This window comes from Corylus avellana, chromosome 5, assembly GCF_965113065.1.
Source record: "Corylus avellana chromosome 5, dhCorAvel1.hap1.2, whole genome shotgun sequence".
In the NCBI taxonomy this organism is placed as follows: domain Eukaryota; kingdom Viridiplantae; phylum Streptophyta; class Magnoliopsida; order Fagales; family Betulaceae; genus Corylus; species Corylus avellana.
In genome coordinates, this window is record NC_142494.1 from 12,574,167 (window position 1) to 12,599,859 (window position 25,693).

General features: G+C 35.2%; 2 protein-coding genes across 2 annotated transcripts; one reads left to right on the forward strand and one right to left on the reverse strand.

The window, feature by feature from the left end:
- The first annotated feature begins 11,669 nt into the window (after positions 1-11,669).
- Positions 11,670-18,616, forward strand: LOC132180991 (shaggy-related protein kinase eta). Its single transcript, XM_059594018.2, has 12 exons — positions 11,670-11,863; positions 13,462-13,554; positions 14,059-14,118; positions 14,204-14,476; positions 14,560-14,634; positions 14,713-14,769; positions 15,995-16,135; positions 16,251-16,301; positions 16,385-16,480; positions 16,812-16,895; positions 17,192-17,293; positions 18,068-18,616. The coding sequence occupies exons 1-12, from the start codon at positions 11,741-11,743 to the stop codon at positions 18,161-18,163; spliced, it is 1,251 nt and encodes a 416-aa protein (XP_059450001.2). The 5' UTR covers positions 11,670-11,740; the 3' UTR covers positions 18,164-18,616.
- Positions 18,617-18,870: 254 nt separating this feature from the next.
- On the reverse strand, positions 18,871-25,271 carry ASP1 (aspartate aminotransferase 1). Its single transcript, XM_059594017.2, has 10 exons — positions 24,981-25,271; positions 24,086-24,171; positions 22,553-22,759; positions 22,115-22,220; positions 21,506-21,610; positions 21,234-21,406; positions 20,333-20,492; positions 19,321-19,416; positions 19,144-19,238; positions 18,871-19,053 (listed from the first exon to the last, which is right to left on the reverse strand). Exons 1-10 carry the CDS (start codon positions 25,152-25,154, stop codon positions 18,981-18,983), a joined length of 1,275 nt encoding a protein of 424 aa, XP_059450000.2. The 5' UTR covers positions 25,155-25,271; the 3' UTR covers positions 18,871-18,980.
- Positions 25,272-25,693: the final 422 nt, after the last annotated feature.

A 25,693-nucleotide genomic window follows, 5' to 3' on the forward strand; every position in this document is an offset into this window, starting at 1 on the left:
CAAAAATACAGTAATTAAGTACAAAAAAAGAATATGTACAAAAAACAGGTGTCGAAAAATAACCCCACACAGAACTTAATTAAGGGATAAACACGATGACTACCTATTTGGGCATTTTCACAAACACTTTCCTGGTACATTTAACTCCACCAACCAACAGAACCCATGGATAAAGCCAGACCAAGGCTTGGGGGGGGGGGGGGGGGGCAAACTAAACGAACTAGTTCGCAATAGAATCAAGTAAGGCCTGAGCATCTTCCACGAAATTCATCAAAAACAAAGAAACAAAAGCTAAGTATTTCAATAATACAGCTTGGCAGTTATAAACATCTTACCTTAAAGACAACACTCACATCCAATTATATAGATAGAGACTAGAGATAGTAAGAGACATACCGCCATACTAGAGACAGAGAGGCGTGGCTGACGGCGAGGAGGCGTGGCTGACGGCGTGGTGACTCAATGAGGACGGCGAGTCGATGACGGTGAGGATGCCTTGGCCCTTGCTAACGCCTAACGGCGACAGTGAGGAGGGAGACTCGAGAGAGAGAAAGAGAGAGAGAGAGAGAGAGAGAGAGAGAGAGCCAAGACTCGAGAGGGAGAGTGAGAGTAGGGCAGGCAATTTTGACACGACCCGCAAACTCGACACGAACACGACAAGAAAAAACAGGTATTGGGTTTGGACTTATCGGGTTCGGGTCGTAATCGGGTCTACCTGATTAAGACCCGGTAATTTTGTGTCTGGCGGGTCGACCTGCCAGGCCTGGTTTTTTTTTTTTTTTTTTTTTTTTTTATATAATTTTGTGATAAGGCAGAGTCACTCTGCCTCTCCTCTCTCACTCCGTCACTCGTCATTCAGTAAAGTAACTCAACCTAACCTAAAGGCTCTGCCTCTCGGTCCTCTCTCACTCATCACCGACTCACCGGTCACTCTCTCAGTCTCTCAGCTTGCTCTCTCAAGTGACAGTCTCGGTCTCTCACTCTCCCTCCATCTCCCGACTCTCCCTCTCGAGTCTCGGCTCTCTTGGGTCTCCCTCCTCACAGTCGCCGTTAAGCGTTAGCAAAGGCCAAGGCATCCTCACCGTCGCCTCCGCGCCGTCCTCATTGAGTTACCTTCGCCGTCATCCACGCCTCCTCGCCATCAGCCTCGCCTCTCTGTCTCTGGTCTGGCGGTATGTCTCTTACTCTCTCTAGTCTCTATCTATGTAATTGGATGCAAGTGTTGTCTTTAAGGTAAGATGTTTGTAACTGCCAAGCTGTATTATTGAAATACTTAGCTTTTGTTTCTTTGTTTTTGATGAATTTCGTGAAAGATGCTCAGGCCTTACTTGATTCTATTGCGAACTAGTTCGTTTAGTTTGCTCCCCCCCCAAGCCTTGGTCTGGCTTTATCCATGGGTTATGTTGGTTGGTGGAGTTAAATGCACCAGGAAGGTGTTTGTGAAAATGCCCAAATAGGTAGTCATCGTGTTTATCCCTTAATTAAGTTCTGTGTGGGGTTATTTTTCGACACCTGTTTTTTGTACATATTCTTTTTCTGTACTTAATTACTATATTTTTGAATCATATTTGGAGAGGATGCACTCTCATGATCTGCATGAAGGACATGTTTATATATAAATTCTCACATAGCTAGTACAAACATCTATGTTTTGGGCATTCCTAGTGCTTGTGATAACAAGGGGATGCGTTACTATAATTTATTAGGATTTAAGAGGAATTATTGGAATATGTACATATGTTTAACAAGTAAACTTCTAGACACAGCGTCTATGAGAATTTGTTTGTATAAGTGGGCATACAGAGAATTTTATTTCACTTGGAATTTATTTCACTTAGAATTTGCATAAGTGGGCATATAGAGAATTTGTTTGTTTTGGATTATTTTATTTCACTTAGCTATATATGGCTTTTAATTTATTCTTAAATATTCAATTTATAGTTATATAGCATATAGTCATATACTTTAACTAATGATTATGTGTGTAGATGAATATTGGAGAATTTGTTGAAGATGCATTTGACATTGACGACGATGTGGTTGAATTACATTCACTACAAGATGATTTTGTTTCTGTGGGGACTGGGAGTAACAAAAAGGGAAAGAAGCGGAGGAAGACCTCAACTGTTTGGCAATTTTATGATGTCATTCCTAATGCTGATCCAAATGACCCGGAGGTATGGGCAAAATACAAGACATGTGGTAATAAATACAAGGCTCGAAGTTCATATGGAACTCGGAATTTGAGAAAACATATTCAAGTTTGCGCGGGGGGGGGGGGGGGGGGGGGGCAAACACTCGTGATGTTGGGCAGATGCTCTTAACTGGGAAAGCAAGATCTATGTTAGTTAGTGACTCTAAATTTGATCCCAAAATATATAGAGAATTGTTGGTTGCTTTGATTATTAAGCATGATTTGCTTTTTTCATTTGTTGAATATGATGGTGTAAGACAATTACATCAGTACTTGCGTGGTGATGTACCATCTATATCTAGAAATACTGCTAAGGCAGATTTGGTTAATATGCATATTAGGGAGAAAGAAAGGATTAAATCTATGTTGCATGCTTGTCCTAAGAGGATTTGTTTAACATCTGATATGTTGACTTCTTTGACAACTGATGGGTATATGTGCCTTCCTGCACATTTTATTAACAAAGATTGGGTATTAACTAAAAGGGTGTTAAACTTTTCATTTATGCTCCCACCACATGATGGTGTTTATTTAAAAGAGAAGATATATGATTTGCTATAAGAGTGGGGGATTGAGAACAAAATTTTCACTATAACATTGGACAATGCTTCTGCCAATGATCGTTGTGTTGACTTATTAAAGCAAACACTGAACATTAAGAAAGCCCTTCTTTGTGAATGTGAGTTCTTTCATATGCGTTGTTGTGCCCATATTCTTAATTTAATTGTGCAAGATAGATTAAAAGAAATTGATGATGCTATCGAGAAGATTCGAGATAGCATGAAGTATGTTAAGGGATCACAAGGGAGAAAACAAAAATTTCTTCATGTGGTAAATCAAATGTCATTGGACAGTCATAAGGGGTTAAAACAAGATGTGTCAACCAGATGAAATTCTACCTATCTTATGCTTGAGAGTGCTATTCATTATAGGAGTGCTTTTAGTTATTTGGAGATGATTGATTCAAACTATAAGATGCATTGTCCTACTGCACTTGAGTGGAAAAAGGTGAGTGATATCAATAGTTACTTAGCTTGCTTTTACGAAGCTACATGTGTTTTTTCTGGTACTAAGTATCCCACTGCCAACTTATACTTTCCCGTTGTTGCCATGAATTATGTATCCTTGAAGGAAGACCTTGTGAGTGAAGATGAGCATAAGAGATTAATGGCAACTCAAATGATCTCTAAGTTTGAGAAATATTGGTTAGAATTCAGTGCAGTGTTGGCTATAGCATTTATATTAGATCCTCGTTACAAGCTTCACTTTGTAAATTATTACTATACGAAGATCTATGGAGTTATGGATTCTATATAGTTCGAGAATGTTTGTGGGAAAATAAAAGACCTTTTTATGGAGTATAGTGCTTCTTCTAATACTTTAAGTTGAAGCTCCATAACTATTCGGCGATCCCAAGTACCTAGAGCAAAACTATCTTGACAAAAGGTGAATAATATCATTAATTTCTTATCTTGTTAGTAACTTAGTATTATATATATATATATATATATATATATATATATATATATATATATATATATATATATATATATATATATCAGGGATCAAACCAAATTGGTTCCACCATCTGGCAAACCAAAGGGGAAAGATACCGGTAAAATTCTTATCAAAATTAACAAACCAGGAATGATCAAAGATAGAGGTTTGATAGAGTAAGAATTTAAACCAAGCATCGACATAATCATAGTAGGTACAGGGAATCGAGAATCCGTTAAGGGACCTCGTGACAGAAGGATGGGTGCCCCATTCCTTTTCAGAAATAATCCGTTTGAAATAGACACTATGATAAAGTATCTTATTAGGATTAAGTCGATCAGGAATAGACTTGAAAGAGACAGAATCAGTCTGTTTTAAGACAGCTGAATAGAAGGCCAAATTTTTCTGTGGATGTTCAGGAATCCAGTGAAAATTTGGGGGAAAATAGGAGACGGCAATATCTCCGGGAGATTTAGAAGAAGAAGCAGAACGATTTAGTTCGACAAAGAACAAGTTCTGGTAGTAAGGGAGAACAATATATTCAGATTTAAAGACAGACGTTTTATCATGTCTTATGAAGGGGGGTCTTGGTTTATCAGCAAAAGGATCATAGGAGGAGGCAAGCGTACTGGAGTACGACATTTGAGAATCATAAGAGGGAGCAAAGGGAGCAAATCTGTTGGTTATGGCAACAGATGAAATTGGCAAGGAAGAAGCAAGGGGGGAGGATTCTGACTTTATAGTCAGAGCTTTAGAAACAGTTTTTTCTTTATTTTTTTTGTTGGCCATGGTGGCATTGCAAAAATTCAAAAGGAAGATAATTAAAATAAAAAAGGTAAAAACCTTTATAAAATAAATGCAGAATAATGTTAAAATTATTCTTTGTAAAACAGAAATAATAATATGCGCCATATGACAGGGAAAGGTATGATCAAAGAATTCTGGGTAAACACGACCGTTAGGGGGGTGTTTAGACAAGACAAAATTCTGATGGTAATAGGGTCCTCATCCGTTTCTAGATCTAAGGACTGCCTAAACTTAATATCCAACCTATTAACATCAATTTCAAATTTTGACGCAAAAGGTATTTGAATATTAACATCAAATTTAACAGTAGAAACACCAATTTCGTTAACAGAAAATGGATAAAGCAAAGCAAGAAAAGGCATACCAAGAATTACCCTTTCACCAATGTTTTTGATAAGCACAGTAGGAATATGAAAATGAATATCATCAAAATAGACAAATGCATTTTTCAATTCAAAATCAATGTGCAATTTGCTTCCACTGGCTGAATGCAACCGTTGTGTGGATTTTTGAAAATATTTGCTGGGAATGAAACCTTCTTGAATGCAATTCAAATCAGAACTGGAATCAATCAAAGCAAAAACATCAAAAGAATAATCAGGGGAAATGGTTATTCTGACAGTTGAATACCATCTCGGAGGGACAAATTTGGTAAGCATACTGACAATCTTAACATCATTGGACAAAGATTTATGACAGGATACTTCATCATCATGCTCAGAAGTAGTTTCGTTATCTGAAACACTTCCAGGAAAAATTTGTTTAAGATTTAAAAGCAAAAGTTTTTGTTGTAAATCTTGATTTTCATGCTTTACGTTTTGCAAAGCAATCTGCAAGTTGACAATATCTTTCTTGATGTTACTAATCTCATGCTACAAATCTGAGATAGTAACTACCTTGGTTTTTTGTTTTGAAAACCGTTTCAAGGTATCTTCAAGAGAAATAGTGCCGACAGGTTTTGCAACATCTTCTTTGGTCATGAGTTTCTTAAGTTTTTTAAGATACTCTTCTTTCAAATCAGGGTTTTCAATCTTTGAAATCAGGGTTAGGAGCAAGTCTTCTTGTTCTTCTGATTTCGACAAAACAGAACAGGTTTTTGAATTGCAGCAGGCATCAGTGCAACCAATTTGAAAACAATTTTCAGATATTTCTGATGCAGATTGATAGTCAGAATCAGAGGATTCTAGAAAATCATTATCAGAAGAATAATCTGAAAAAGGCATTGTTTTGAAAAATTCTAAAGATTTTTTGCTTTTCATCGTTATTGATGTTTAAAGCATTAATCTCTTTTTTAATCTTTTTGGGAGGTTTTGGGCACTTGTCAGCATAGTGTCCTTCTTCTCCGCAATTGAGACATTTGTTTTTTGAAAAATATTTTTCAAATTTAGATTGTTGTCTCCGTTTGGGAGGAGGTTTAGAAAATTTAGGTTTATTAAATTTTCTTCTCTTGTTAGTGTTGTAATATGGAGGGGGTGATTTCATGAGAGCTTTAGATTTCTTCCTATGCGTTTTGGAGGGAGCCATAGGAGGTAATCCAAACTGTTCACAGAAATTTCCCATTTCATATTTAGCTTTCTTGGCGTTCTTAAGCTGCTGTCTGATCATCTTTTGATCGATGCACATCTTATATATATATATATATATATATATATATATATATATATATATATATATATATATATACTCATAATTATTTATGTTTATATTCTCTTTGTTTCGTGTAGGACTATTTAGCATTTGCTGGAGATGATATTAATTTCCAAAAGAATAAATTGGACATTTATTTGGAGGAATCTAGGTCGGTGGATTTGGATGATACGTTTGATATCCTTTCATTTTGGAAAGGAAATCAATTTCACTATCCTAAAGTAGCTACTATGGCTCGTGATGTTTTGAGTATTCCTGTTTCTACTGTTTCTTCGGAATCCACTTTTAGCACTGGTGGACGTGTGATTGATCAATATAGGAGCTCACTTAAGCCTGATATTGCTGAGGCATTAGTTTGCACTAGAGATTGGTTATATGGAGATGAAGGTAATACCGTAATATTAGTTATTTGCATATTTAATTTTTTCGTTTACTTGTATTATTTTTTTACTACACTATAATAAAATAACACTAATTCTTCTAATTTTTTGATATAGAACTCATACAAATGAAGTTGGACTTGGATGGGAAAGAAGATGATGTTTTGCCAATTTCCTATGACATTCCAAATTCATCTGGAGCATAATCTATTAATATTTCTTAAAATGATCATATTTGTATTTTGTAGTGTTTTATAATTCATATTTTTGGACTTTGATTACATGGGTGGATCATGGATGCCTTCATGGATCCTTCAAGACTTCAAGTGAAGTGGCATAATAGCCATTGGCCCATGAGAACCTAATTTGCATTTTGTAATGAATTATGAATCTAATGTTGATGTAGTTTTGAGTTTTGTTTCTTTTGTTTCTTTTTTTTCTTTATTATTTTGTTTTTGTTAGCTTTTTTTTTATTATTATTTTTTATTATTATTTTTTATCTTTTTATCTTTTTCTTTATTGCTATGATGGAAATGTTGACACATTTTACCCCTCAATCTCATTCATATTTTGAAATAGAAATTTTAGTTTTGTCCCTACTTAGACTTTATGCTTTATGAGATATCAATGACTATAGATGTATGAAGGGAGCAATTTGATAGCAGCGCATGTCTTAAAGAGTGATTTGTTTAATTTTAAACATTAGGGACTGTTTTGATAAAAGGTTAAATCTTAGGGAATAGGGACCTCTTCAATATTTTTCCTATTTTTTCTGGCAAGAATTGGAGGCATTCTTGATCATCTGTTATGATTGTAATGGGTCATCAATGTATATTTGTTGTATCACATATTTTAATTTTAATTTGATCCCACTTTGTGCCTAAGGTGTGCAACAATCTTTTGCATCATTTTATACGCGTTGCGGGCACTTTAGCTTTTTCATTAATATTCTTGTGGAAGCTTCTTCATTTGTATGAAAATTGATCTAGAAGAAGAAAAACAGTGCAAATATCATGCAATTTTGAATTTTGAATTTTATTTTATTTTTTTATAATTTTATAGTTTAGGGTAATTGGGTCGTATCGAGTCGTGTCTACCCGATTAGACCCAATTATTTTAAATGGGTAAAACGGGTCGTGTCGGGTTACCTAGCTATTTTCGTGTCATAATCGTGTCAGACCCATTACCCGTTTAGCTAAACGGATCGAGCATGTGTATAGGCTAATCGTGTAATTGGTACCCGTGGGTCGTAATCGGGTTGTGTCAGATACCTATTTTGCCACCCCTAAGTGAGAGACCGAGACTGTCACTTGAGAGAGCAAGCAGAGAGACTAAGAGAGTGACCACTGACCGGTGAGTCGGTGACAAGTGGGAGAAGGTTGAGAGGCAGAGCCCTTAGGTTAGGTTGAGTTACTTTACTGAATGACGAGTGACAAAGTGAGAGAGGAGAGGCAGAGTGACTCTACCTTATCCCTTAAAAAAAAAAAAAAAAAAAAAAACCGGGTCTGGCGGGTCGACCCGCCATACACAAAATTACCGGGTCTTAATCGGGTAGACCCAATTACGACCCGAACCCTCTAAGCCCAAACCCAATACATGTTTTTTCGTGTCATGTTCATGTTGGGTTCGCGGGTCGTATCAAAATTGCTGGCCCTATCATCAGTTATAGATTTCAAAAGTGAGATAATAAAAGAAAGGGAAGAGCTAGGGAGCCAAACAAATGAACTTAAAATTTTTTTAAAACTGATGTGGTAGACCGTGAGTAGCAGACAATAGAGAGGGAATATCAATTTTTTTTTTTAATTTAAAAATCTTTGTCACGTCAGTTTGAAAATTTTTTTAAATTCATTTGTTTGACTCCCTAACACTTCCCGAAAAATAATTTTTCTAGAACGGTGGACTGAAAAGTCAAAAGGCACTACCGCGAGACTATAACTTTTGGAGATCTGTATAACTTTTGGAGTGTTGTTTTACTATCGAGAATAAGGCACTACTTTGCTACGACAAGAAGAAAAAGGGGTTTCAGAAGACTAATTTTAATACAAATTAAATACTTATATATATTTATTTATTGAACAATTGAAGTAGATAAAAATAAAGATGAAAACCATCACTCCTAAAGAAACATTCTATAAAGAGTGTATACCTATCATGGAACCATATATATTAATTAGATTCTAACAAAGATGAGGAATGAGGTCTACGCTCATACGTCATACCCTCATTCCAAAATTCAACAATCTTTTACTCCAATGACAATATATATAATAGTCCTTTCTTGGGTTAATTTGAATCATTGATGACAATTTGCATAGCCACCTTGAAATTAATTAAGCAATTTCTTTTTAAGGAAATCTTTACATAACCCTTCTTAAACTATCACTCAATTAACACTCAATTGATAATATTATCTTAAATTTTTAATTACGACAATGTCCCCTTTAAGCTGCTAAAAAATTGATAAGAGCACAATTAGCAGTCTGACCAAAACCACTTCTTGATTATTTTGGTGAGCCAATTTGATGAAAATGCTTAAAAACTCTATTTTCAGCCTCACCAATTTGATGAAAAAAAAAAAAAAAAATTGGTATGTGGGAAGCACGTGTTTTTTTTAATAACATGTAATTCTCACATCTTTAAAAGACACATATCACTCTTAAGAGTAATTTATAAAGAGAACTAGAGTCATTCCAAATATGACATATCTTTTAAAATTACCATTGAATTTGGAATCTGATAATCATTATTAAGTTTTGATTTATTAGTGATTTTCAAAGTCACGTCATATTTGGGAGGACTTTAGTCCTCCTTATAACATTACTCCACTCTTAAAGGTTGATTTGTAAAAACACTCATACAAACCAATTTGTATGAAATTTATGTCCCCGATTAAAATGGTAGTAAAATTCGTTCAATCCCTAACATCAATTAATAATTATTCCTCTTTTGCCCCTTTTCCCCTTTCCCTCCTCTCCCGCATTTAAAAAATATCATTATTCTCTTTATAGTGAAAATGTGTATATTGTTTTCGTTTTTAATGAATGATGTAGTAGACTACATAAGAACATACATATAGAATTTACCTCTTCATAGAATATACGGAAAATATCATATATTTTATGTATAATTAGGTTGATATTGGAATATTCTCTATTTATTGGTTGATTGTAATCATATATTGGGATCATAATCAAATCAATGTATTTAGACACTACCCTATAAATATGGACTTTTGTATTGTTGACAAATCAAGTTAATAAATACAATGTAGTCCTTAGGAATATTTCAAATGATAGACGTAGATGTCTAATACCGAACCACCCGTAATTTTTTGTATTTATTTTCTATATTGCTTCCGTTCATATTTCCGCATCATCTTAATTTCAACATGATATCAGAACTATTCATCGCCTCGAATTTAAATTGTTGAAAGTTTCTCCAACTTTATTTATAAAAATATCGAATGTCCCGTTGTATATGTAACACTAGCAATGACATAATTGAAAATTTTGGAGGTTGGAAAGGAAGTAAAGTTGTTGGGGGGCAGTTAAAAAGAAGGATGACCGGATTCCAGAAATAGCAAGCAAATGCATGTTGGTTGATTGGTACAACAACGCCATCATATTTCATCATCTAATATTATCTTCACGTATTTTTTTTTCCAATCATCTAATTGATTTGACAAACTATTTACGTCCCCATAATTAAACCACCCATTTCATGCTCTCTCATCTATTATCTATATATCATTACAAATAATGAAATAACCAAAATACAAAATCATATTTCAGCCCCCCATAATTGCTAAAATTGAAATTTTTTCTTTGTTGCATAGCTTATAACCGTGATACTCTTTCAAAATTGATAATTTGGAAAGTCTTTATGTGGGAGCATGTTCTTTTTGGGATTGAATAGAAAAAAAAAAAATTATTCTTTTTGGGGTTAAATTCATTTTACTCCCTAAGTTTTAAGAGTTTTTTAATTTGAATTCTAATGTTTAAAAATTGGCAATGTACTCCTTAATGTTTCAAAAATTTTCAATTTAGACATTCTGTTACTAATTTCCATCAAATTAGACAAAAATCTATGGAATTACGTAATTAATTTCAATGCTTTTTTTTTTTTTTAATTTCCATCAAATTAGAGGAAATTAGTATTGGAGGGTCTGAATTGAAAATTTTTAAAATATTAGGGGGGTACATTGCTAATTTTTAAACATTAATGTTCAAATTGAAAAATTTCTGAAACTTCAGGAGATAGAGTGAATTTTTCCATTCTTTTTGTTATTTTTTTATTAAAAAAATTGATATGATTTTTAAAACTATAATTAGTTTTTGATCTAATAATCATTTATCACAAATTTAATGATAATTTTAATAAAGAAAAAACAAAAGTCTTTCTTTTAATATTAAGAGAGTCTCACACCATTAACTAACATCATTAAGAAAACTTTGTTGTGTTTATGATAAAAAATAAAATAAAATTGGGTACAACACAAGAACAACTTAATTTGTTTTATAGCTAGCTATAACTCGTACCTTTAAAATTGATATGGGGACTCAATTCAAATATATACATCATGTCTCCAATAGATAATTCAATCGGCTGAAAATTACATCTTATGAAGTGGAAATCACTAGTTCGAATTTCATCTCTCCCTCTTATGCGGACATATATATATATATATATATATATATATATATACTAATTCCATTAATTGAATTAAATAGTTTATAAAAAAGAAAAAAAGTTTAAAATAATTGAATTAAACCAAAAGAAAAGAAAGCAAGGAAATAGTAAATTAATATAATGAGGTTCCATGTGACTCCTGTCTCTCTGTTTTCCATGCAAAAGAAGGGCATGAGTACCATCCCATTAGCCGATTTCAGACATTGATAAGACAACAGTGCCAAATGGTGCAATCCGATTGGTCCGTGGGGGAGCTAACCCCGAAAGTCGCGTGGGTCTTCTCTCGTTCCTGCTTTATCAAACATGCTGGGACCCATCACGGCGTTCGTTTGAGAGACATAGGAGGGAGAGAGGAAAAAGAAAATGGAGATAAATTCTAGTTTTAGAAGCTGACTAGGAAGGAGGACTGGAGGAGGAAGAGGAAAAAATTTAAAAAACAAAAGGATGATAAAAATAAAAAGGGAAAGAGAAAGAGAGAGGGTGTCTGGGAGAGTGTGATAGTGTGTGTGTGTAGGCTGTCTCTCACATGGCCACCATGCCGTTGGGGCCAAGCCATGAAGCACCAGAGCCACAAACACAAACACAGCCACAGATCAATGAGCCGCTGAAGCTTGTGTCCCGCCGCCCCTCCGATATGGACTCCGATAAGGTTCTTCATTTTCTCTCTGCCCTCTCCCCCTCCCTCTCCCTCTCTTCTACTTTTCCCTTTTCTTCTTCTTCTTCTTCTTCTTCTTCTTTGTTTCCTTTTACCATTTTACCCCTCTACCTCTCCGAGTGTTTTTGTCCGTTTGGATTGTCTTTGATCCAGCTCGGGACCTTTCTTCTTCGTTGAATTCTGAGTGATCTGGAAGTTTCGCTGCTTCCTTGCTTGGTTTGAGGTCGCCGGCGGTCTCTGATCGGAGTGATTTTCTTTTTCTTAACAATTTTTTTGCTATGTGCTTTTTCCTTTCCTTTTCTTTTTTTGGTGTTTTATTTTGATTTTGCTGGTTGAGATCTTCATCAATTTTCTCTCAGTTTACCGATAACCTTTGTGAGGAAAAAATAAAACAAATAAAATAGCTAATATTTTTTAAATTGCTTATTTCGTAGCCATAAGGTTATATTAGGGTCAGCTGAGGTACTTGGATTTTTATTTATTTATTTTCCATGGACTTCAAATTTCTTTACCTTTCGTTGTTCTAATATTTCTCAGTTATCGAACAGATCAATACGAGTTTTCTCATCTTTCGTCTAACACTTTCCTTTAATCTAAACTTCTTAACTCTTTTGAGTAGTTTGTCAATATTTTGAGGTTGATTGTATGTTGGATCTTCGATTCTTCACTAGGAATTTTGTGGCTCAGTGTTGGTGTTGTTACTCGTTTTTTTGGGCCATGGATTTTTCTGCGCATTGATTTTTCATGTTTTTTTTTTCCCTTAACAATGTTGTAAAATTTTTGAACTTTTGACCTTTTCCTCTTTGGTAGAATGTTATTTAATATGTACTAGTTTGCTTCATGTCGTGAATGTCCTCTGATTCTTTCTTTGGTAAGTGTCTTTGATTGGGTTGCAAGTAATTTATAGCATGTGATGCTTTCTTGTGAGCTATACCCATTTCGATTTTGCTTTTCCTATACATATGCTTGGAGCTCTTTTAGCATTGCGTTCTTCAATTTCGCATTCACCACCGTGCCAAACATTCCTAGTTTGTCGTTGGTATGCATTTGCTAGTGGGAAGTTTTGTTGGATTGTTGAGTCAGATTCAATTATTAGTTTGTTTATCATCAATGCGCAGTTGATGTACTAATAATTTTTTTTCTTTAACCACTGCTCGAATGTTGAGTCAGGTTAGATTCGTAATTTCTTTAGACAACGGGTGTCATCTCATTCATGAGGTGTTAAACATGGCAACTCCCAAAAATAGCATTGATAAAGATGGCAACATTATGTTTGTTTTTGTGACTCACCGTCAATGAACTTAAGTGCAAAAGTACTTTTGCATATAGGTACTTATATGTAAATAAGTGTGTTTAGTCTGCGACTGGATGTTAATTAGTACATAGATAATGGATGTTAAAACTGGTTTTATGCATGTTTTATGGTCAATTAAGGTGGGATTTTTGTAAGTGAGCCCGACTGCTGTTGGCTACAGTTGGGCAAGGGTGTTGTGTGAACAGATTGCTAGACATTAACAGGGAGAAGTTTCCTGCTTATTCTAGTTAGTATCTATTTTGTGGCTTTCTTCATCCTGTGGTGCTATGAATTGCAGGAAATGTCAGCTGGTGTTATTGAGGGGAATGATGCAGTCACTGGTCACATCATTTCCACCACGATAGGAGGCAAAAATGGCGAACCCAAACGGGTTAGGACCTGCTCTTTACTTATTTATTTTCTAGCCTTTTTTTTTTTTTTTTTTTTTTGCTGCTCCTCTAATTCCCTTTAATTGCAAAATTTTAGTATACTGTCGTTACTTCATTGGTTAGGGATAAATAGTTTTCAGAAATGAATAAGAGTAATGCTATTTAATAGACTGTTCTTTGATTGCCATAAACTTAATGATGTGGCATGAAAATGAGTTCTTGGATCAACACTTGTAGAAGAAAAAAAAAAAGAGACTAATTTTCACTGCCATGTCATCCCAATTATATGGTAGTTATATAGTAGTTTACTAAATAGCATTGCTCAATTAATAATGCAATGTAACAATTTTGTTTGGCCTTGGCCCTAAAAGGTGCTACCACATAAGAATTTGATGTAGTTTGAGTAGGATTTGGAATGTTGAATTGCTGATAAGGATTAAGGATTTTCTTTTGTGACTGTCTTATCATCTTGGATGTTGAGGTGTTTGTTGTAATGTTGCTTGCAGACCATCAGTTACATGGCAGAGCGCGTTGTAGGTACTGGATCATTTGGAGTTGTTTTTCAGGTACAGACCTATTCGTGTTTAAGGAGTAAAAACTAATTCTTGGTATTCTTTGTACTTTTGACCATCTGATATCACTATATTTTAGGCAAAATGCTTAGAGACTGGTGAGACTGTGGCAATAAAGAAGGTCTTGCAGGATAGGCGGTATAAAAATCGTGAGCTGCAGTTAATGCGCTTGATGGATCACCCGAATGTGGTTTCTCTGAAGCATTGTTTCTTCTCTACAACAAGTAAAGATGAGCTTTTTCTGAATTTAGTGATGGAATATGTTCCTGAGACTATGTACCAGGTTCTGAAGCATTACAACAGTGTGAACCAGAGGATGCCCCTCATCTATGTTAAACTTTACACATATCAAGTATGACTTGTTTTTTGTTAGCCATAGTTTTTTTATTTTTTTCTCTTTAGAATTCTGACAAATAAATGGAACATACTTCCCAGATCTTTAGGGGGCTAGCATATATCCATTCCGTTCCTGGCGTTTGCCATAGGGATTTGAAACCTCAAAATCTTTTGGTAAGATATCCACTGGTTGTCTTTTTCTTAAATGAATCAGAATGCTTTATCTGAACCTATTTTATATATATTCTGCAGGTTGATCCTTTCGCCCACCAAGTTAAGCTTTGCGATTTTGGCAGTGCAAAAGTTCTGGTATGTGTCTTCTTCACATTTTTAATTTTTATTTCATTCAAATATTTAACTACAAAAATGGTAGAGAGCACAGCTTGATATGCTGTGCCAGTTGGCACTATATGTTCAGAAGAGCTTTTCAACCTTTTCTCTATGGTCAATTGCAATTAAAGCTCCATGGTTTTTTATGCAAAGACCCATGATCCAAATGCATTTGCAGCCAAGGAACCATGAGATATGAGATTGTCAAGGCCTTGTGACATTTTTTTCCCTAAATGTAGAAATAAAGAAAAAGTCACTAGGCTTTTATTTCTTTACTTGTTTTATTAAAAAAAAAAAAAAAGGAAGAGACAGGGCTTTTGTTTCTTTGATATTGATTTCTGTTTAATCATTTTTATATAAAATGTTTGGGGAAATGTCACTTAACCCTCCTAAACTTTCATCGCTTTTGCAATCATCCGACAAAGTTCAAAAGATCTCAATTCATTATATCCAACTTACAAAAATTTGCAGTGTTAGCCCTCTCAATAGAATTACAAAATTATCTTAATTAAAAAAAAAAAAAAAAAAAAAAAACTGCACCATGAGTCTGGTGACCCACCCACCAGACCATTCCTGCCTTTTTTTATTAAAAAAAAAAAGGGAGTATTTTGAGAATTATCAAGGTGTCCGTTAGGATTTAATATTCCCTTTGCTTTCCATACTGAGGAGCAAAAGACCGAGTCATGGTTATTTTTCCAATTTTTTTATGAAACTCATTCTGTGTATGCAATTTAAACTAAAGCTTTCACATGTTTCTGTTTACAAGTTCAGGGGTGGACCTACGTTGAAGCTAGGGGGGTCCTTGGCAACCCCAAAACTTTTGAAATCCCTTTAAAAAAAAAAGAAAATTATATGTAGAAAGGCCTTGCAAAAAATGACTTCAAACCCCCCAAGGACAATTTCCTGGGTCCGCTTCTGTACAAGTTGAATTCATTTAGTATATGTATGTATTCTTTTAAACAACCTTATGCTTTTTCAATGAAAGAAAAATGCATTGTGCTATTACCTCTTGAGGAAAATTAATAATGATTGAAATTTGTGTTTAGTCTTGAAATGCACCTGTGTTTCTTCATGTAGACACTCTTACAGTAGCATGTTTTTTTATACAAAATAGTCTTTTTAGCTATCGCAGTTATTATACTTCCAAGTAAATTATTCCTAAAACAAATTTTTGGTTTTTATGATTTTCTATTGATGTCATCAGGTCAAGGGCGAAGCAAATATATCCTATATATGCTCTCGTTACTATCGGGCTCCTGAACTGATATTTGGTGCAACAGAATATACAACATCAATTGATATTTGGTCGGCTGGTTGTGTCCTTGCTGAGCTTCTTCTGGGCCAGGTAGTCACTTTGGAAAATTCTATACTGAAATCACAAATAATTTTCTCAATGGTACTTCAAGCCATATTTTCTGTAATATTTTGTTTGCTTCTCATAATTTCAAATGTTATGATAGCCATTGTTTCCAGGAGAAAATGCAGTGGAACAACTTGTAGAAATTATCAAGGTGAAGCCTCTTTATCTATATGAATGCTACTATGGAATATGCAACTATAGTAGCTATGTGATGATGTATTTACCGTCTTGCAGGTTCTAGGTACTCCAACTCGAGAAGAAATTCGTTGCATGAATCCTGATTATAAGGACTTTAGGTTCCCTCAAATTAAAGCTCATCCTTGGCATAAGGTGTGCTTTTGACTACCTTCTTTTATTTCACGGCAGTTGCTTAATGGTTTATCGGAATTGACTAATGATAGGAAGAGTAGATAAGCAAATAAGTGTGTTGCCTGGATGTTAAATCCTGCATACATTTTACATGCATCAGCAGACAATCATTTGACTTTAGGGAATGGTGAGGAGCTATGACAACTTCTTTTGACTTTATGTTCTAAACATTTTGTTGTCAATCAGGGTGGCCTGTTCATATTCTTTCTACTCTATCAATTACTATTAACTATGGTGTTGTCTTTTAAGTATTTTTGGATTGTTTGCATTTACAAATTGTTCCTTGGTTCAGGTTTTCCACAAACGAATGCCTCCTGAGGCAATTGACCTTGCTTCACGGCTTCTTCAATATTCACCAAGTCTTCGGTGCACTGCGGTGAGTTAAACTTCCTTCGATCAAATTTTATTGCTGAAGTCTCAAGATTGAAGCCCATTATCACAAGAGATCATATTATTTCATCTGCTTGTTCTATTTAAGATTTAATTAAGCGTACCTTGGTATGGTCTTTTGTTGTGGTGTGCGCTGCAACTTTTGAAATCTGCCCTTGCAATTTGAAGTTCAACTTTGTCCATTCCTTAAAAATTTCTTTACTAATGTAAGCAAGAAACATTTACCCCGTATCTCTATATGACCTTCCAATTTTCCTTCTTTTGTTGGTTTTGCTATTGCAGTTAGAAGCATGTGCACATCCTTTCTTTGACGAGCTACGGGAGACCAATGCCCGCCTTCCAAATGGACGCCCATTGCCCCCTCTTTTCAACTTCAAACAGGAAGTATGTTACGCCTTAAAAAAAAGTGAATCACACTCTTGGGGTTTGTATGGGAGACATGTCATACATTTTGGTGACCACGACGCATGTTGTCATTCTTCTCATAATACTGAAATTTAACTGTAACCGACTGTTTTAAATAAAACCAAGAAGAAAATCAGGTTCCATATAATTAGATTGAAGAAGAGAGATTTCTAATTTCTACCATAAATTCAGTGGTATAGGGATTTTTGTCTTTCTTTTATCCATCAATATCAGATACTTGTGCACTTGTGCTAATAGTCACCTGCGGCTTGGATTTTGGATCATTTCTTGTTATTGTAATCTTAGCATTTCTTTCTCTTTTCAGTTCCTGCTTGTAATTATGAATTATCTTGCCTTGTTTTGTCAAGTAATCGGTATTATAGATTAGTAGAGATCAGAAAACGGTTGTCATATACTGCATTAGCATTGTCTGACATTGTCATTATGCATTATTGTTGACCCTGGATGCTGATCAGCTTTATTCTTCAGAGACTGGAGCTCTGTTGCTCTTACTGTGGGCATGCTCTTAGAGTAGCCTACAAAGTGCCTATGTTTATTAAAATATATGATGAGAGGGCATGTTTTTGGTGTTGCATTTTATGCTCAAATGTTATCATATGGCTTTGGCAAGCGCATGGGTCCTACAAGGGCCTTTGCTTTGTCATTGACATATAAATCACCTTTTTCATTTTTAAGAGCATTAATTTCTGTGGTGGTAGATGATATAACTCTTCAATTCCAATTTGGTTTCAGTTACAAGGAGCATCACTAGAGTTGATCAACAGGCTTGTACCGGAGCACGTGAGGCGGCAGACTGGTTTCTACTTCCCGCATTCAGCTGGTACGTAAAAAGACAATGTAAACGAGGAATCAACTCTGTGGTAGTGATGGATGTGGAAAAAGCAAGGAGGGCATGTTTTGTGGTCTTATGTAACCGAGCGTTGTGACTTAAATGAGCAGTTTTTCCTTGCCCTGTGAAGATATGTATACTACGTCATTTTAGCCAAAAAAACAAAAAACAAAAAACAAAAAATACTGATGTCCCTATTTTTGTACATTGTTTTGATCGTAAAGATTCCAGTGGTAGGAATATAAAAAGTGATGCTATTCATGTCTCTTCATAGATAAGGGCTGAACTGCTGAAGAAGCAGCCTCTAGCAGAAGAAGCTTAAGAGGCTCCTTTACTAGTCTGGCGTGCCTTTTTATATTTCGTCATGGTGTACGTTATCTCTACATATACTTGTGCTACTCTCTGTTTTCCAACTATTTTTCTCACCTTCCCTTTATTCTTGGGATATTCTATTTGTTGGGTTCCAATTTGCTTAAAAGATTTCGATGAAGGAAATATCTGTGAATTATTCCTTCATATTAAAGCAATAACTTTTGAACTTAAAACTATTGAATATGAAGAGAAATGTTTATGCATCTTACATGTCAAAATCCTTGGGGGACCGACTTATTTTTAACATGGTCCATGTATTACAAGATGGATTGAATCCAAAATCAAAAGCCCCCCCTAATTATTATTAAATAAAAATGTAGGAAAAATTAGGAAGAGCACATGATGACGTCTCTTTTATTGCATCCTTCCCTGCTCATAAAAGGGATGGAACAGAAAGAACGTAAAAATGAAGAATTTGGCCTTTGTGTAGCGAGAGTAGAGTCTCTACGCAGACTTTGTGACCTCATGGATGGCATTAGCCAAATATCCAACATTGCCTGTAGTAACACCCGCCATACTGTTGTGCATGCACATATATATTATTAGCAAAAATCACCTCTCAGGAATTCATGTAGAAGAAAAGAAAATTGGTGGTCGGACACATTACCTGATGCGACCATTTCGAGTCATGTAGATATGAAATTCGTTTGTCAAACGATCAACTTGTTCAGGTGTCATCCCACTATAACAGAACATACCAATCTGTTTACAATAACCAGAATTATTAGAAATTAACAAATTCAGCAAATGGATCAAATTGCAGACAATCTTAAGATGCAGATACCTGTTTAGTTACGTGCTCCCATGATAAGGCTGACCCTGAATTTTCAAGATTTTCTCGTAGAGTTGTTCGCATTCCAATTATGCGGTCTGCCATGACCTGGAAAAAAGATGATAATCATAGTCGTCAGATACATCTAAGGAAGAATAATGATGATGAAAACTACACGATGAAATTTTACTTTAATTTTGTTTTTTTTTTTTTAATTTTACAGATCAATTTGATTTTCTTTTAATTTTTTTCTTAAATTAAGAAAAAAATGATGCAGCCTCATATCTCTACACCACACAATTACTCTCTCTCCTCACACACTGCTGCCATGGCAGCACAGCCTCCCCTTCCACCTAGCCTGTATTTTTCTCTCTCTGCTGCTAAAGGTGGTGTGACAATGTCTGGAGTCACCGTCCGCTCCTCTCAACCCAAACCTTCCTCATATACAACGAAAATCACACAAATTTCTTACCTTCTCTTTCGAGTTCTTTATCTCTCCTAATTTGTGATTCGAATGGCAGCACAGAGATGGGGTTTCTGCAAGTTGAATAGTGAAGGGCCTACAACTAGAAATTGATGGGCGGAGGTGTGTGCGTGATGTAACTTGAAGAGAGAATGGGGGTTGGGCCAGTTTCAACAGAAAATGGTTTGAGTTTTGGGTGAAAGAGATCCCTTCCAATTCTTGGTTTCCAAAAAAAAAAAAAAAAAACTGATTATTAGAGACTGGCATAGTTATTGCTGTGGCTGACAAAGAAGGGGAATGGGAGAATAGAAGAAATCATCTAGTACTTTCGTCCTAATGGGTTTTGATGTTACAAGCTGACTTAGCTGAATGTTATTGGAGGCCACAAAAGACCTAATTTAAGCCAGATCTTTATAAAAGTTATTCTCTAATCTTAAAAGCTTAGCATGTGACATTATCCCACAGAAGCATACAATGTCATGCCAATTTTTTTTATTTTTTTTTTATTTTTATTTCTTTTAAAAAAAAAAAATGCCAAAGAATTGTACTATGATAATCTACCTTAACTTCTTTGAGCCATAACTTCTTCAGCTGTGGATCACCAAGAATAGTTGAAACTACGAGTGCACCATGAACAGGCGGGTTACTATACATGGGTCTAGCAAGCTGCTGCAACTGACTTTTTACAGCCACGGCTTGTTTTTCATCTTCACAAAGCACACTGCAAAGCATAGTAAGGTATAAGCGAGTTCTTTCTTTCTGAATTCGCTTGACAAGCAAAAGAAAAGTCCGTGGATTAGCCATCTGTTGAATAATTTTTTATAAGTATATGCTGAATAATTTACCTAGCAAGTAATGTCCAAAATGCTACTCCACAAGAAACTAGACATGGCAGAATAAATGAATTTCCTAAACATCTTTCCATACACAGATTTCCAGGATTTTTGCGGGTAAATTATGATCAACTTTAGGAACCAAGATATTAACTCATCTTAATTAGGAAAGATGTTTCAATTAAAGTTCCCATCTTAATTCAATGTGAACTAAGATTAACTCATTTAGTTTGCATATAAAATCTAAAGGAATAAGCAGACTTTTGTGAGAAGTCTCGAAATGGATTTGATCAGTGCACAATAGTGTAATCATAAAATAAAGTTTACTCCCAAGAATTCATGCTCAATCGTCAATTATCACAATTTCAACACAAAAGACACAATATAATTGGCTTAAACATCAATAATGACTGATCTGCAGGTTGTCACACTATAATTCTATTGATAAATCATGTTCACCCAAGACATTAACCCAGGTAAATTGCTAAAATAATCCCCAATTAATGTGTTTACCATTAATTACAGGAGACAAAGTGTTAAAGGAAAGAGGCATGCAGTTGATGTTTGCTTATTGAAGACAGATGAAAGAGGAAAAGAAATCTGCATTCAGAAGAATAATGGATGATTACCTAAGGCATCCGACTCTCTGGCCGTAGAGTCCCATATTTTTTGCATATGATTGAGCAATTCCAATTAGATGTCCATCATCAAGAAAAATCCTGATGGACTTTGCATCTCTTTCTGGATCACCACTGGCAAAACCTTGATATGCCATGTCAAAGAAGGCAAAATGACCCTTTGCCTAAAAATGTTTGTATTGTTCAGTATATAATTAATGAAGTGCTGAAAATTTAAAAAGGTTAAAAAACACAAAGTAATAATAATATCATTAAAAGTTTACCTTGAACTGGAATGACATCTCTCTCCATTGTTCCTCTGAAGGATCGACTCCAGTAGGATTGTGAGCACAAGCATGAAGCAGGAAGAATGACCCACTTGGAGCACTCTACATCCAATTTTTAAAGGGCAGGGAAAAGAACTGTCGATCAGTAATGAAGATATGAAAACAATAGCCAAATGAGTAAAACTAGGTTAGTATCAGTAGGGCTAGCATTTTTTTACACGAATATGAACTTGACATGAACCCAACATGAAATTAGTGAGTTAGGGTTGATGGGTCTAACCCATTTAATTTAATTGGTTGGTTATGGTTAATCTATATGACTATACCTATGCCTTGACATGACTATAACCTGACATGTGACACTAATGTTGATTATTTTTTACACAACCTGCTTACCCAACACAAAATTAGTGGGTTAGAATTGAGGGGTCTGACATGTTTAATAAAATGGGCCGGGTTAGGATTGACCTATATATAGTCTTATATACTCATACATTGATACGACCTGAACGCGACACACGAACACGAATTGTTAGCCCTAAATATCAGCAATTAGGTACAAATAACTAAATAAAGTAATTGGGAAATTAGATTTGTCTTGCTTACCTTTATGTCATCCATCAGTGCTGCAAAATCTAACCCCCGAGACTCTGGGTGATAGTAATGGAAGGTCCTCTGAGGTACTTGGGCATCTCTCCAGATGTTATGGTGGCTGTGAAATCTCATGTTAGAGGCCCAAAGGGAAAGCAACTATAACTTTCCGACTTTATTAACTAGTAAGGGAAGTGTGGGTTGGGGTTTGGGGGAGAGCATTATCAACAATTTAAGTGAAGAGAAATGCTATACACACTCCTACTCCCGCATTTTGAAATACAAACTCTCTAATGTGGCACTAAAAATCACCATTGGAACCAAAATTTAATAGTGATCAATATAAGATCCAACAGTAATTTTTAGTGCCACCGTCAAGGAGTGTGCATTTCAGAGTGTGAAAGTGAGAGTATGTATAGCATTTATCTTAAATGAAATATGGCCGATACTCACTTGGCCCAGGTAGGGACTGGTATGTAAATTTGTGAATCAGGACGAAAACGCTTTTGAAAGTCTGCAAAAAGTCGGCATGCACCAGTACCAGAGAGAGATTGTACTGCTGCTATTCGTTTATCTTTGATAAACTCAGAATCCTCCCCATAGGCCAGTTTCAGTGTCTCTTCCACCATATTGCCACTCCCTCCCATGGGAAGATACTCCCTGCCCGAAAGAAACAAATGTGCAAAGCATTTACATTGGTTCAAAGGGGAAAAAATGATAACTGATACTGGGTATGAATGGCTTAAAATATTTTATGCCTCCATTATGCCCATGGATGCAAATGTTTAAACAATTATATAACCAAAACTACCTTTTCGCTTCATGGAAACACATCCATGCAAGAATGTGTGTACTAGCAGGAGAATTTTTAAGGAAGGTACTAGCAAAAAATTGGTTTCCATAGACTATAGCAATGTCTTACAAGAGACAAAAAAGTACACATATATATGTCCCTCTTTTGAAGAGTTGTTTTACTTTTATTTTTTAATTCATAAATAACACCATGGTCCTCTACCACTGCCGTCAAACACCTGATAGGGTTCATATTATTTACTACCATTTTATAGACTACAGAAAATTTTCATTTTTTCAGATTCAGGGCAGAACCCTTTCATTTATATATAAAATACTGATGCATTCACATGGTACAAACCTAAAGAGCAAATTTCAGATAGTTTAGGAAAATAGATTGCGAAAGAGAGGAAGAAATCATTTTAAAGGATCTCGGGGCACTCTTTAATCAATGTTGTTTACTGGGTGAATAGTTGATGCGATTTATATCCCACAATATAGAAAATTCTGACCCAAAGTCAGCAACCAGAAACTCAATACTATAGCATGATACACTGATGGCAAATAAAGATCCATTATCATGACCAGGCTTATACTAGGATCTGATGTCGATTCTCAGCAGTGCAATATCAGCTACTCAGGCTGCCCATTGCTAACCCAGTGTGTACTAAAAATTTAACTACCGAAAATCTACCTGAGTAATTACCATAAAAATGTTGACTGTAATAACAAGTTTTCCTGATTCCACACAATTGAAATTGCACGCATATTAGATGGACTACACCATGACCTCTCCAAGAAACATATAAAATAAAATAAAGCAAAGGCAACCCAAACCCACTAGCAAAGAATAAAAAGTTAAAATTCAAAGAGAACCAATAGTATCATGATTTCAGAATAGGGACATTGACTTGAACATGATAAAAGATGAAAAGAATCAAATTGGTTAGTGGAGGATAAAAAGGTAAAGCCAATGGGACCACCACAAAAGTTGCAAGTTCTATGAAGCATATATCTCACAATACCATCACAAAAATCCACACATATAAACGTAATTATTATACAAAAACTGCAGTACATTAAAAGGGAATGACATTAAATATTATATAATGCATGCAGTGCAAATTTACAGATAAAGCGCTCAATCATGACCATGATAAACTGTTTTATGCGACAAGAATATAAGAAACTCACATATTTAACTTTCCAGCGATCCTCCGCTCTGCTTCTCTAACACACTCAAGAACAACCGGTTTTCCGTTATCATCACGGTAAGCACCCTTTTAATTTGTAAAGTAAAAGAGAGAGAGAGAGAATTAGAATGGGAATCCACTAAAGAACACAACTTGATGATCAACTCCTCGATGATCTATTTGGTTGCAGATAGAATTTCAGAAATTCAGAGAAACTAAAATTATTGAATTTGAAATTTATTCTTTGAGGACCATGGAGGTTGAGATTTTCACACAACAGAGCACAATTTTAAAGCTAGTATTGTTAATTTCAGAATTTTATTCCTTGGCTAAGTTAAGGTGTTTCCATCATTTAAAAGTTTTTTAAAAAGACGAGCGTTACGAGAGATAAGATTTAAATTTATTTTCTTTCTTTGGATTTCTCAGCAACCAAACGGAAATAACAAAAACCAAGAAAGAAGCCTGAATGAAAAATGGAAAATGTAGGAGAAGATAACAAACAAAAACTGAAAGTGTATCCTTGTCTTCTTTATCCTATGCATAGTTTTCTAGAAAACTCGAAACAGAGAGCATAGAACAACCAACCAACTGCAAGCGAAATTCTATCCCTCGCACTGTTTGGCTGCTAAGAAAAATGAAACGGAAATACAAGAAAAAGAGTATTTTTCCCCAGAGATCTTAGATTCGTCATTATTAAACAGCTCAAAGCTGCAATTTCAAGTCTAAACTCTTTGGCTTCTGATTCTAATAAAACAGTATCGCCTTTCTCTTTCAAAACAAAAAGAAAAGAAAAAATCTATTTGCCTAGCAACCAAACAGACAAATATGGCTACATAGTTATGGTTCATTTACAGTAACATTAATGTATAAGTGTTTGAAAGTAAAAAGGAGCTTACAACTCCGACATTGACTTTACTCGGACTCGGATCGGCCAGGAAGGCCTCCGTAACGCCGAGAATCGGATCCTTCGGAGCCGGCTGCACGCTCCGCCACCACGTCGACATCCACCTCGCTCCCAAGCCGGAGCTCCGCCTCGCCACCCGCCACGACGCCATTCCACGAAACGCCATCGTCTCTCTCTCTCTCTCTCTCTCTCTCTGTGTCAAAGGCGAGAGCTGAAATCTTAGTAAAAAAGTGTGACGAAGCGACTCGATATTCTTCAATTTCTTTGGGTGACAGACGAGAATTTGTTGCAACCGCCTTGAACTGCGTGACATTGTTCCAAACTTTAAGACGTTTCTGTGCAATTACCAGGATGCCCTCGTTCCGTGTTTCATTTTGTTTTTGCGACAGCCTTGAAAGTGAGTGAAGCTTCAGGTGGCTCACAAGTTAAATTTTGCCGCGTCACCTGAGCCGCTGATGTCATAGATTCAGTTTTCTGGTCAAAATCAAAGTCTCCCTTTCAAATAAAGTCTCCCTTCCTATCTACAAATCTTAAATGACAGAATTCACATTAGTCTCACTAAATTTATTAATCAAAATAAATAAAAAAAATCACTTTTTTTAAAAAAAAAAAAAAAAAAAATTATCTATCCACTTCTATAAAAAAATATCCTTATTTGTTTTAATATTCTAACTATCAACTTTTTACTATTTTATTTAAATATTT

Bases quoted from the DNA above. Each gene is read 5' to 3' on its own strand.
- LOC132180991 (XM_059594018.2), top strand. From the start codon at position 11,741: ATGGCCACCATGCCGTTGGGGCCAAGCCATGAAGCACCAGAGCCACAA. The intron at 14,770-15,994 runs GTATGTGTCTTC...TGATGTCATCAG, and splicing joins TTGGCAGTGCAAAAGTTCTG to GTCAAGGGCGAAGCAAATAT. The intron at 16,136-16,250 runs GTAGTCACTTTG...ATGTTATGATAG, and splicing joins CTGAGCTTCTTCTGGGCCAG to CCATTGTTTCCAGGAGAAAA.
- ASP1 (XM_059594017.2), bottom strand. From the start codon at position 25,154: ATGGCGTTTCGTGGAATGGCGTCGTGGCGGGTGGCGAGGCGGAGCTCC. The intron at 19,239-19,320 runs GTATCTGCATCT...TATTGTAAACAG, and splicing joins GGGAGCACGTAACTAAACAG to ATTGGTATGTTCTGTTATAG. The intron at 19,054-19,143 runs GTAATGTGTCCG...CATGCACAACAG, and splicing joins ACTCGAAATGGTCGCATCAG to TATGGCGGGTGTTACTACAG.